This window comes from Chiroxiphia lanceolata, chromosome 30, assembly GCF_009829145.1.
Source record: "Chiroxiphia lanceolata isolate bChiLan1 chromosome 30, bChiLan1.pri, whole genome shotgun sequence".
Lineage (NCBI taxonomy): Eukaryota > Metazoa > Chordata > Aves > Passeriformes > Pipridae > Chiroxiphia > Chiroxiphia lanceolata.
The window spans coordinates 1655170-1666283 of NC_045666.1; the positions used below are offsets into that span (position 1 = coordinate 1655170).

An 11114-nucleotide genomic window follows, 5' to 3' on the forward strand; every position below is an offset into this window, starting at 1 on the left:
GCGGCGCGCGCCGGGCCCCGCCCCCGAGACCCACGGAAGCCAATGGGACGAGGCGAAGGGCGTGACCAGGAGGGGGCTCAGCCAATCGACGGCGGGGGGCGGGGCGCGGCGCTCGAGGCCTGGCACGGGCGGCGGACGCGGCGCAGGTGCGGGCGGGGGGCGCGGGACGGGGGGGCCCGGACCGGGACGGGGGGTCCAGAGAAGGGTCCGGGAGGTCCGGGGGGGCTGCGGAGCCAGGGAACCCCAATAAAGCACCCCTCTCGGGGCTATCCGGGGGGGTCCCGCACCCCCCCAGGCCCTGCGGCAGAGGGGGCGCGCGCGGATCGGGCCCCGGTGGGGCTCCGCCCGGTTCTACCGTGGGGGATCGGAGGGAATCGGGGCTGGGGGAGCGGGGGGAGGAGGGGAAGCGACGGGGCAGCGCCCGGGCCGGGTGCAGAAAGCCGCGGGTAAAGGTCGCTCGGGCCCGAGCGGGGGCGGCACCGGCGAAAGCGAAAGCGGCGCTGGGGCCGGGGGGGGCTCCGAGGGGAGCCGGGAAGGGGAGCCTGGGGTCCGGGTCCTCCTGCCGCCCCGGGACCGGCACCCAGCGGGCCATGCCTGATGGAACGGGCTGGCCCCGGCGGCCCCAGACCCGGGGGGGGGTGTTAACACCGGGGGGGGGGGAACCTGTCACACCCCTGCCACACCCCTGTCACAGCCCTGTCACAGCTCTGTCACGCACCTCCAGCCGTCACGGCCCGGCGGGGACTGTCCCCATGGCCGCACCTCCACCCCTGCCCCGCCTGGGGGTGACCCGGGGGGTCCCCATGGCCTGGTGGCACCAGCCCCGTGGTGGCACCAGCCCGGTGTCACTGTCCCCGTGCTGGGGTGTAGCGCAGGATGAGACCCCCCCCCATCTCCCCCAGACCCTCCCCTGCGCCGGGGGGGTGCTGGTTGAAACCCCCCCATCCCCTCGGGCCCTTTGGGGTCCCCCGTGTCCCTCGGGGACAGGTGGCTCGTGCCACTGGCCGGGCAGGTCGGACTCCCGCAGGTGCCAGAGGGGACAGAGCCGGCTAAGCCGGCCGGACGAGGAGGAGGAAGGGGAGGAAGAGGCCCTGCCGGGAGCCTCCTGCTGCCGGAGCCACCTCCGGGGACGTCATTACGGGCACTAATAGTCACCTGGCGCAGCGACATTTCCAGCTGCCGGCAGCGCTCCCGCGGCACCGGGGCCTTCCCAGGGGGGCTCTCCCGGGCCTCGCAGCAACCCCCCCGGGGGGTCCCCGGGGGCCGTACCGGCTTTGCAACAGCCCCGCAACACCCGGGGGGTCCCCGGGGGCCTCGCAACAGCCGGCAGCGCTTGCACCAGCTGGGCCGGGGAGGCTCCACAGCCCGGGCAGTTCCCAGCTCCTGCCGCTCGCTCCGCCGCTCCTGGGCTCCCACCCGGCTCCTGGGGGGAGTGTGGGAGGGCTCTGGTGCCCCCTGACCCCCCCTGTCCCCTCGCAGCTTGCACCCTGCGGAGCGGCCCTGGGCCCATCCCAGCCTGGCACCATGAACGTCTTCGATCGGAGCATCAACTTCGACGCCCTCTTCAAGTTCTCCCACATGTGAGTGACACCCCCGGGCAGGGCAGGGGGGTCAGGGGGGCTGCAGCAGCCCCTTCTGCTCCCCCTCACACGCCCTCCCCTCGCCCACAGCTCAACCTCCACTCAGGAGCACCTGAAGAGGGTCTATGGCAGCTTCGCCCTCTGCATGTTCGTGGCGGCCGCGGGCGCCTACGTCAACATGGTGACCCACCTGTTCCAGGTGAGGGGCCTTTGGGGGGCACCCCAGCTCTGTCACCACCCAGGTGGGGCGATGCCCAGCCCTCATGTGTCTCTTACCCCTCCCCAGTTTGGGCTCCTGACCGGCCTGGGTGCGCTGGGACTGATGGTTTGGCTCACAGCCACCCCGCACAACCGTGAGACCGAGCAGAAGCGGCTGGGGATGCTGGTTGCCTTCGCCTTCCTCACAGGTGGGTGGGCACCAGGGACCACCCCTCATGTCCTGCGGGACCCCAGCCCCCAAAATGCCTCCTGTGACACCCAGCTCTATCCTTCCAGGCACCAACCTGGGACCCCTCCTGCAAATGTGCATCTCCATCAACCCCAGGTAGGAGTGTGTGTCCCCATCACCCTTCTTCCCACCCCAAGCTGCCTCCCAGACCCCTTTGACCCCTGTCTCCTCCCCCCCAGCATCATCCCCACCGCCTTCCTGGGCACTGCCACCATCTTCGCCTGCTTCTCCCTGAGCGCCCTGTACGCCCGGCGCCGCAGCTACCTCTACCTGGGAGGTGAGAGGGGCTTTGAGGGGGACTCTCAAGGAGTCCAGGGGCTCCCCTGGCTGGGCAGGGCCCAGGCCTCACTCCCTGCCCTCTCTCCCTGCAGGTTTCCTGCTCTCCGGGCTCTCCCTGCTCCTTCTCTCCTCCCTGGTTAATGCCTTCGTGAGATCCACCTGGGTCTTCACGGTGAGTCCCCTCCCACCTGCCGGCACCACACTGAGGACGGACAGACAGACAGACAGGTGACCCCAGCAGGGGACTGTCCCCACCTCATGCCCCTTTCTCCTCCCCACAGGCCAACCTGTACGTGGCTCTGATGATCATGTGCGGCTTCGTGCTCTTCGACACGCAGCTCATCATCGAGAAGGCGGAGAACGGGGACAAGGATTACATCTGGTGGGTGCTGGGGTCACGAGGGGGGGGACACAGGGCACAGGGTGGCCCCCCCTGAGCATGCATCCCTCCTTCCCACAGGCACTGCGTGGATCTCTTCCTCGACTTCGTCAACATCTTCCGGGAGCTCCTGATGATCCTGGGCATGTCCGAGGTGGGTGAGGGGCCCTGGGGCAGAGCTGCCCTGTGGGGTGGGGGACAGGGGGCAGAGCTGCCCTGTGGGGTGGGGGACAGGGGGACAGATCTGCCCTGTGGGGTGGGGGACAGGGGGCAGAGCTGCCCTGCGGGGTGGGGACAGACCCAGTGGTGACCGTGGCCGCCTCTCCTCTTGCAGAACAAGAAGAAGGAGAAGAAGTGAAGCGGCTCCGGGCCGAGGCGGAGCCGTCCCCGTGTCCCCATGTCCCCTCCTGTCCCTCCCTGTCATTAAAGGGGCTGTGCTTTGCTGCCGAGGAAGCAGCCGGAAGCTTTCGCACCTCGTGGGTTTTTTTCTCTCGTTCGGCTTTTTTTTTTCTTTTTTTCCTTTTTTTTTGATTAAAAATTGGCCAATTTGTGGGTCCTGCTGGAGTTTGGCTCCCCCACAGCCCTCCTTCCCCCCAGCCCATGGCCCTCAGGGGGGGTCACCCACGTGTCCCCTTTCCATGGAGGTTTATCCCCAGCCCCGCTGGCTCCCAGAACGTTCTCCTGCCCCGGGAAGCCGTGAGCACCCCAAAACCAGCCGTGGGGGGGTTTGGTGGGACCCCCCCTCAGCCAAACTCAGCGGCGGAGCCTCCCCTTTAGCACCAGTGCCAAGAAGTGAAGCCGTGCTGGGAGGGGCCACGGGGACGTCGCGATTCCCGGCGCTCCCAAATCCCGCCGGTCTCCGCTCTTTGTACACCGGGATGATTCAATAAACCGCTCAGACTCCAAACTCTCGGCCCCCCCTCCCTCCATCTCCCGTGTCTGTCTGTCCGTCCCTCCACCCCCACGTCCGCCTGTCCCTCCCTCTGGCGCAGGGACGCAGCGGCTGCACCGTCACGTATATAAATAACCCGGGGGTGGGGGCAGCTTTATTGAGTTAAAAACCCATCGGTGGGGGCTGTACAGGGCCATAGCACCATCGGAGAGAGCCGGGAGAAGGGGGGGGACGGGACAGCGGGACCCCCCAATCCAGGCAGCACCCCCAGAGCGGGAGCAGGAGCAGTGGGGAGGGGGGTGGAAGACGTGGGAGCGCGGCCGGGGGGGGCTCAGCCCTGGCTGCCGCAGGAGGAGAGGCTGTCGTAGAGCGAGTCGCTGAGGGACTCGGAGTGTTCCAGCCCGGGGGGGCCGTGCCCCCCATCCCGGGACCGGGCCTCTGTGCTGCCCTCGTCCCCCACGTCCGAGGCGCTGGGGGTCCGGCTGCTGCTGGCGCTCAGGGTGGGGGGCAGCGGCGGGGGGGCCTCTGGGGACGCCCCTCGACGCCCGGCCGGGCTGCACACGGGTGCCTGGGGAGAGACAGGGTGGGCAGGGGGGGCTGCCCGTGCCCCCCACTCCCCACCGGTGCTCACCACACCCACCGCCATCCCCTTATTGTGGGGGGACCCTGTGGGAGGAAACCCTCATCCCCCCAGGATGTTACAGGGCCTTGGCACCCCCACTGGGGTTTGTGAGGACATGGCAGAGGATCCCAGCGCTCCGATGAGTCCCCCCATGTCCACTCCCCATGGCCCCCTGTGGCTTCTCTGTCCCTGCAGCAAGGGCAGGGGGGTCTGGGGTCCCTATGCCGGGGTTTTGGAGTCCTGCTCCAGAGTTTTAGGGTCCCCACACCAGTGTTTTAGGGTCCCCATGCCAGGGTTTCAGGGGTCCCACAGCCCCCCTTACCTGCACAGGCCGGTGCAGCCCCTCCAGCCCCCCGGAGGGGCACAGGAAAGGGTCGGCAGCACCGCAGGCTTTGGCGTTGGGGAAGGTCCAGTTCTTGCTCTGCTGGACACGCCGCGGCTTCCCGGTGTCATCCCCGGTGTCTGCGGGACAAGGAGGGTCAGCGCTGGCCTCAGGGCCCACCCCGGTGCCCCCCATCGTGGGGGAGCCAAGCGTGGGGCACACCCCTTGCCCGGGGGGACACCCACCTTGGGGCGCAGCACGGTGCCCGTGCGGGCCGGGGGGTGCTGGGGGGCGGCCCCCCGGGGTGCTCCGGTGTTTCCCGGGCACCAGCAGCTCCTCGGCGCTGGGCACCTCCCGCTCCAGCGTCCGGGCCTTGCGCGGCACTTTGGTGGCGGCGGCCGGCACAGCCCCGGGCAGCGCCTCGGGGCGGCCCCGCGGTTTGGGGGTGCTCTTGGCTGGGACCCCCCCGTAGTCGGGGGGCGGGAAGGTGCCGATCCCGCTGTCCAGCGTCCGCGTCAGCGACCCGCAGGCTGCGGCACGGGCAGAGGGGTCAGTGCTGGGGTGGGGGGGACCACCCTGGTGCCCCCTCCCACTGTAACCCCCCCGTCACCCCCTCACCGGCGAAGTGCTGCGATGTCCCCGACTCGGACAAGCTCTCGTCCGACGGCAGCTCGTCCCGGAGCCCCACGTCCGGCACCTGCAGGGGCACGGAGGGTGAGGGGCTGGGGATCCCCCCAAACCGGGAGCCTGGGGTCTGGGGAGGGTCCTCACCTTGTCCGGGGGTTCCCGCAGGTGCCCCACGATGCCGTTTCGGGGCGGGCGGCAGAGCCGGGGGTCTTTGGCGTCGGGGGGGACCCGCCGGAGGTCACAGAGCTCCCGCTTGTGCTCCAGGCGGGTCTCGTAGGGAACGTCCTTCCCGTCCACCCTGGGGAAGGACAACGCATCAGGACACCCCACGCTCGCTCCCACCCCGAGGGGACCCAGGTGGGCGCTCACCTGTCCAGCAGCTGCTGCATGAAGGTCTCGGCCGTCACCTCCTGGTACATGACGGGGAGGGGGCCGGGGCCGCGGGGGGGCCCGCGGGGTCTGCCCTTCTCCAGCGCCAGCCCCTGCAGGAAGGCGTGTTCCTCCCGCAGCGCCTTCCGCAGGTCCTCCGCCTTCTCCATCAGCTTCGAGATGTTGAGGCTCTCGGCCTCCAGCTTGCGGGCGGCCAACTTGACCTCCCTGCGCAGGGGCGCGGGGGTCCCGGCCCACTCCCGCCCGCGCCCGCCGTCCCCGCGCCGGCTGAGCGCGGGCAGTTTGCTGCGCCGCAGCCCGAACCAACTCGCCAGCCCGGCCTTGCCCTTGGCCTCGGCGCCCGGCGCCCGCTCCTGCCCCTGCAGCCGCAGCACGTTCTCCTCGATGCCCTTCATCACCTTCTCCTCGATGGCCGAGTGCCCCGCGGCGCCCGGCGCCGGCCCCGTGGGCTCAGGGGCCGCGGGGGTTTTGTGGGGACCCCCGCCCGCCTTGGTGCCCAAAGGCTCCTCGCCCCGCGGCGCCCCGGCCTTGCCAGTGCCCGTCTTGGTGGGCAGTTTGGTGGGGCTGCCGTGGGGGCTGCGGGAGGACTTGGTGGGGGGCGCCGGGGGGGCCCGCGGGGGGGGTCCTGCCGGTGGCCGCGCGCCCCTTGCCCCCCGCCTTGCCGGGGTCGCCCATGGAGCCGGAGGAGTAGCAGCGGGCCAGGGGCTCTGTGCCGTGCGCCGGCTCGGGGTGCTTGAGGCTGCCCCCCATGTTCCCCCGGGGTGGGGGGCGCAGATCGGCCCCATGGCCCCGCTCAGGCCGCCCTGGGCCGGTGGGTTCACGGCCCTCAGCCCCCCGCAGCTTGCCCAGGGCAGCCAGGCGCTCCTTGAAGGGCAGGTAGCCCGGCTCTGGGGGCTTCTTGCCGGGGCGGCGGGCGGGGGCCGAGCCCCCCGTGCCGCGGCGGGAGCTGGGGGGGGAGGCGGCCGCCCGCTCGCCACCGGCCGGGGGGCCCGGGGGCCCGGGGGGCTGCTCGGCCGCCTCGAAGGTGTGGGGCGGGGGGAAGGCGGGGGGCTCCGGGGAGCCGGGCTCCGGGGGGGCGTCGGGGGAGGCGCGGCGGCTGAGCCCCGGTGAGGCCTCGGGGTGGGCGCCACGACAGGGGATCTTGGAGGGGTGGGCGACCTGGGGGCTGAGGCGGAGCCCCCCGGGCGGGGGGGGCAGCTTGAGCACCTTGGCAGGGGAGGGCAGGGCGTTGGGGACCCCCCCGGGCGAGAGCGGGGCGAAGCCCCCCTCGGGGCTCTCCTCGCCCGGGGCGTAGAGCCCCAGGAAAGCGGGGTGGTCCCCGCGCCGCTGCCGGGGGGGTCCCCCGGGGGCTTCGCCGTTGCGCCGGCAGCAGCCCCCCCCCTCGCCCCGCAGCAGCCGCTCGGCCAAGGCGCTGAGCAGAGCCCCCCGAGGCGGCCCCCCTTCCTCCGGAGAGGAGCAGGGGCTGCCCTCGGTCCCCCGCCACCCCCCCGCAGCCCCCGGCCCCCGCAGTGGGCAGGGGGGCCAGCCCGGGGCCGGGCAGGGCTCGGGGGAGCCGGGGGAGGCCGGGGGGGGCCCCAGCAGCGGGTCCGTCTCCTCCAGCTTGCGCAGCACCTCCAGGATTTGGGCTTTTTTCTTGAAGAAGGGGGACAGGGCATCCAGAGGGGGGGCACCGGGGCTGAGCCCGGGGCTGCCCGACGGCACCGGCGGCAGCACCTGCGGGGGCCAGGCACCGTCACCCCGCGGGCACCCGGCACTGAACCCCCCCGGCACCAGGGGGACACCCTGGGGACACGGAGAGGGACGTGATGGGCTTTGGGATGGGGACACAACGGGGACAGGGACACCACAGAAAGGGTGATGCCGCAGGCACGTGGGTGGGGACACCCAGGATCCAGGGAGAGGGAAGGAGAGGATGCCGTGAGCCTCGGAAATGGGGTCCCACAGGCTTAAGGACAGCAGACACTGGGAAGAGGGAAAGGGGAGGGGGTGCCACAGCCCAGAGAAGGGGACACGGGGACAGGGGGGGTTGCAGACGCTGATACCCACCTCGGGCAGGGGCACACAGAGACCGGGGGGCAGCGGGGGGGGCGGCTGCTCTGCAGAACATGGCTGGGGGGTGACGGGGGTGTCCAGGGGCACTGGCACCGGGTGCAGCGGCAGCTGGAGAGGAGGGAGACAGCGGGTTAAGCTCTGGGGGGGCTCTACCCTGTGGCCCCCCCAGCTCCAATGCGGCCCCAGGCACACCTGGGGCAGGGACCCGGTCGAGAGGTGCAGCTTCTGCTGGAACAGGTCGCTCAGCGCCTGGTTCTGCCGCTCCAGCTCGAACACCCGTTTCTTCAGCTTGATGCACTCCTCACGCAGGTCCTGGCCAGGGTAGGGGGGTGGGAGGTTAGAAAGGACCCCTCAGACTCCCAACATCCCCCCCAGACCCCCAGCATTCCCCCCCAGACCCGCAACACCCTCCCTGGTTCTCCTGACACCCACCTTTTGGTTGAGCAGTGCCTGCACCACGTGGTTGGCGACCTGGGGAGCAGAGGGGGGTTTGGGGTGGGGTGGGAGGGCACACACAGCCCCCTGCCCTGGCACACACGTGTGCACACGTGTCCCATGTGTGTGTGTGTCCCTGTGTCCCCGTACCTCGTCCAGGCAGCGCTCGTACGTCTCCCTCTGGTTCTCATTGGCCTGGGCCAGGGCTGAGTTCTCCGCCTGGGACAGAGCAGGGACAGCTCAGGGGATGCAGTGGAGGGGCCCGGGCACCTGGACCCCCCCGTGGCATCAAGGAGACCCCTCCTCCTCTTCCTGGTGGGACCCAGAGCCACTCCTGGAGGGGTAGAGCTGACCCCAGAGCAGTGGCACACAAGGGTCATGGAAAGTGCTGCCCATCACCACAGTGCCCGGGCTGTGGGGTCCACAGCTGGCTCTTGGCACCAGCTGCATGGTGGCCATGGTTTCATGGTGGCCATGGCTGCCTGGTGGCACCAGCCACGGCTGCCTGGTGGTCCCGTGCCCCGGTGGTCCCATCCCCGTGTACCTCCAGCTCCCGCAGCCGCTGCAGCAGCTCATGGCTGGTGCCCGTCTCGCCCAGGGCCGCGGGGCTCCCGGCTCCCGGCGCCTCGGCCACGCTCTCCGACATCACTGCTGCAGGGGACACGTGTCAGGAGGGTCCCTGCTGGCCCTGGCCAGTGTCCCCCGGTCCGTGGCACCCCCAGACCCTGCGCAGCACAGACTCCCCTTACCTGGCTCGGGATATCCCCAGCCCTGTCCCTCCGTGGTGTCACCTGCCAGGAAAATAGGGCTGAGGGGGGTGGGATGAGGCCTCAGGAGACCCCCGGGGCCGAGTCCTGACCCCACCAGCACTGGGAGCCACAGGGAGCCCTCCTGCCACCCAGCCCCTTCCTGGGGGTGCGAGGGCCCTGGGCCGGCACGGGAATGCACAGCACCCCCGGGAGCGGGACCGGGACCAGCCCCGGGGCACCGGGATGCGCAGGACTCCCAGGACCGGGATCAGGACTAGCCCCGGGGCACCGGCACGCGCAGCGCCCCCGAGACCGGCTCCGGCCCCGCCACCGGGGCACAGGGATGCGCAGCACCACCGGGACCGGGATCGGCACCGGCCCCGGGGCACCGGAATGTGCAGCACCCCCGGGCCGGGGCTGACCCCGGCGGCCCCGGGGCACCGCGATGCGCAGACCCGGTGCTCAGAACCGCCGGTGTGCAGACGGGCCCCCCTTCCCGGTACCGCACACCCCGCGCTCCCCCCGGGGCTCCCCCCGCCGCCGGTGCCGCTGCGGCCCCGCGCTGAGCCCCGGCCCCGGCCCCGCACTCACGCCCGGGGCTCCCGGCGGTGCCGCCCGTCCCGGCTCAGTGCGGCCCCGGGGCCGGTCCCGGCGGCGGCAGCGGCTCCATCCCGGCCCGGCCCGGCCGCGCTATTGTTGGGAGGCGGCGGCGGCGGCTCCGCCTTCCCGCCGCGGCCGGGGAGGAGCCGGGGATGAGCCGCCGCCGCCCCCGGTGCGCGGCTCCGCCAGCGCCAACCCCGGGGAACCGGCGCGGGGACCCCCGGGACACCGGGCACCGGCCCGCGAGAGGGAGCACCGGGAATCCCCCTGCGGCACCGGGCACGGCCGGGGGGGACCGCGCACCCCACGGAGGGACCCCCCTCCCCCCCGGGGAACTCCACACCTTCGGGAGGGACCCCCCGGAGCCGGGGACCCCTCGGGGAGCCCCCCGGGGCTGCAGGCGGAGCCGGGCCGTGAACCCCGGACGTGGCCGCCACCCCCCACCCCACGCGGGTGAGGTTTGGGGGGGGTTCGGGGTTCACACGGGGCCACGCGGCCCCGGCTCACCCGGACCCCACGGCACCGCGGCGTGGGGGGCTCGGCAGGACAGGGGGGGCAGGAGGGGACAAGAGGAGGGTCTGGGGGGGGTGATGGAGGGGACAAGAAGAGGATCTGGGGGTGATGGAGGGGACAAGACGAGGGTCTGGGAGGGCACGGCCACGCTTCTCACGTGCTGTCCCTGTCCCCTGCAGCCCGCGGGGTGATCCCATGCGGGTGCCCGTGGTCCCCATTGTCCCCGAGGTGCCCGTGGGCCCCTCGCCCGCCCCCCGCGCAGGAAGCGGCCCCGGGGCCGGCGGCTCCGGCTGCGTCACGGGGGGAAGTGAGGCTCCGTCTGGAGGGGAAGAGCAGCCCGCGGCCCCCCCAAGCCCCCGGCGGGGACAGCCGGGGGGGGCCCCGACAGATGGACGGCGCGGCCGTCCCCTCCCCCAGCGTGGGGCCCCGCGGGGGCAGCGCGAGGGTCCCTGTGGGGAGGGGGACACGGCTCCGGCACAGCCGAGGGCACCCAGAGCTCAGGTCCCCTCCCCGGTGTCACCCCACACACACACCCCGGTCACTCGTCCCCACTGCCCCGGGCACTGTGGGGACACGGTGTGGGGACAGGGCACGTGCCCAAACCGCGGCCGAGGACACGCCAGCGTGGCCCTGACGGGCTGGCCCTGGGCTACCCCACACCAGGGTCCCCACCCGGAGCCCAGGGACATGGGGTGACAGCCCTGAGTGTCCCCAGCCCTGCTGGGCTGCTTTGGGGACAGCCCAGGGACGTGTGGTGACATCCCTGAGTGTCCCCAGCCCTGCTGGGCTGCGCCGGGGGCAGCCAGGACACACTGGGGACAGCCTGGGGACAGCCCAGGGACAGCCAGGATGCAGCAGGGACAGCAAGGACACCCTGGGGACAGCCGGGATACACCGGGGACAAGTGGGATGTGCTAGAGATACAGCCTCGGGGTGCAGGGACACATCGAGGACAGCTGGGACTCGCCAGGGACACGCAGGGACAGTCAGGGATGCGGTGGCAGCACTGGGGACGGTCAGGGATGCAGTGGGGACAGCAGAGACACACGCAGGGGACAGCTGGGGTGTACTGGGGACAGTGGGGACCAGCAGATGGGATGGAGGACAGTGGGGGACATCCCAGGGACACCGGGATGCACTGGGGACATACCGGGAACAGCCAGGATGCACCGGGGACACCCCAGGGAAAGTCAGGATGCACTGGGGACACTGGGGACATAACAGGG

The 11114-nt window shown here is 72.0% G+C and overlaps 2 protein-coding genes across 3 annotated transcripts; one reads left to right on the forward strand and one right to left on the reverse strand.

Moving 5' to 3' along the window:
* The first annotated feature begins 35 nt into the window (after positions 1-35).
* Positions 36-3593, forward strand: TMBIM6 (transmembrane BAX inhibitor motif containing 6). 2 transcript variants are annotated; one of them, XM_032713641.1, is made up of 10 exons: positions 36-146; positions 1480-1580; positions 1671-1779; positions 1867-1987; positions 2076-2124; positions 2208-2305; positions 2400-2479; positions 2589-2689; positions 2768-2840; positions 3021-3593. In XM_032713641.1, exons 2-10 carry the CDS (start codon positions 1525-1527, stop codon positions 3042-3044), a joined length of 711 nt encoding a protein of 236 aa, XP_032569532.1. In that variant the 5' UTR covers positions 36-146; positions 1480-1524; the 3' UTR covers positions 3045-3593. The 2 variants fall into 2 exon arrangements, with proteins under 2 accessions (XP_032569532.1, XP_032569533.1); XM_032713642.1 differs by lacking the exon at positions 36-146 and adding an exon at positions 244-333.
* A 135-nt stretch (positions 3594-3728) lies between these two features.
* NCKAP5L (NCK associated protein 5 like) lies at positions 3729-9392 on the reverse strand. Its single transcript, XM_032713390.1, has 14 exons — positions 9367-9392; positions 8776-8817; positions 8571-8677; positions 8177-8245; positions 8024-8062; positions 7784-7903; positions 7586-7699; positions 6392-7252; positions 5519-6342; positions 5294-5447; positions 5141-5219; positions 4768-5052; positions 4523-4662; positions 3729-4146 (listed from the first exon to the last, which is right to left on the reverse strand). The coding sequence occupies exons 3-14, from the start codon at positions 8670-8672 to the stop codon at positions 3910-3912; spliced, it is 3024 nt and encodes a 1007-aa protein (XP_032569281.1). The 5' UTR covers positions 8673-8677; positions 8776-8817; positions 9367-9392; the 3' UTR covers positions 3729-3909.
* Positions 9393-11114: the final 1722 nt, after the last annotated feature.

Excerpts from the sequence above, each read along its gene's own strand:
- NCKAP5L (XM_032713390.1), bottom strand. The coding sequence starts at position 8,672 with ATGTCGGAGAGCGTGGCCGAGGCGCCGGGAGCCGGGAGCCCCGCGGCC. Across the intron at positions 5,448-5,518 it reads ATGCAGCAGCTGCTGGACAG|GGTGGACGGGAAGGACGTTC; the intron begins GTGAGCGCCCAC and ends GTCCTTCCCCAG. Across the intron at positions 5,220-5,293 it reads TGCGGGAACCCCCGGACAAG|GTGCCGGACGTGGGGCTCCG; the intron begins GTGAGGACCCTC and ends GTGCCCCTGCAG.
- TMBIM6 (XM_032713641.1), top strand. The coding sequence starts at position 1,525 with ATGAACGTCTTCGATCGGAGCATCAACTTCGACGCCCTCTTCAAGTTC. Across the intron at positions 1,581-1,670 it reads CTCTTCAAGTTCTCCCACAT|CTCAACCTCCACTCAGGAGC; the intron begins GTGAGTGACACC and ends CCTCGCCCACAG. Across the intron at positions 2,841-3,020 it reads TGATCCTGGGCATGTCCGAG|AACAAGAAGAAGGAGAAGAA; the intron begins GTGGGTGAGGGG and ends CTCCTCTTGCAG.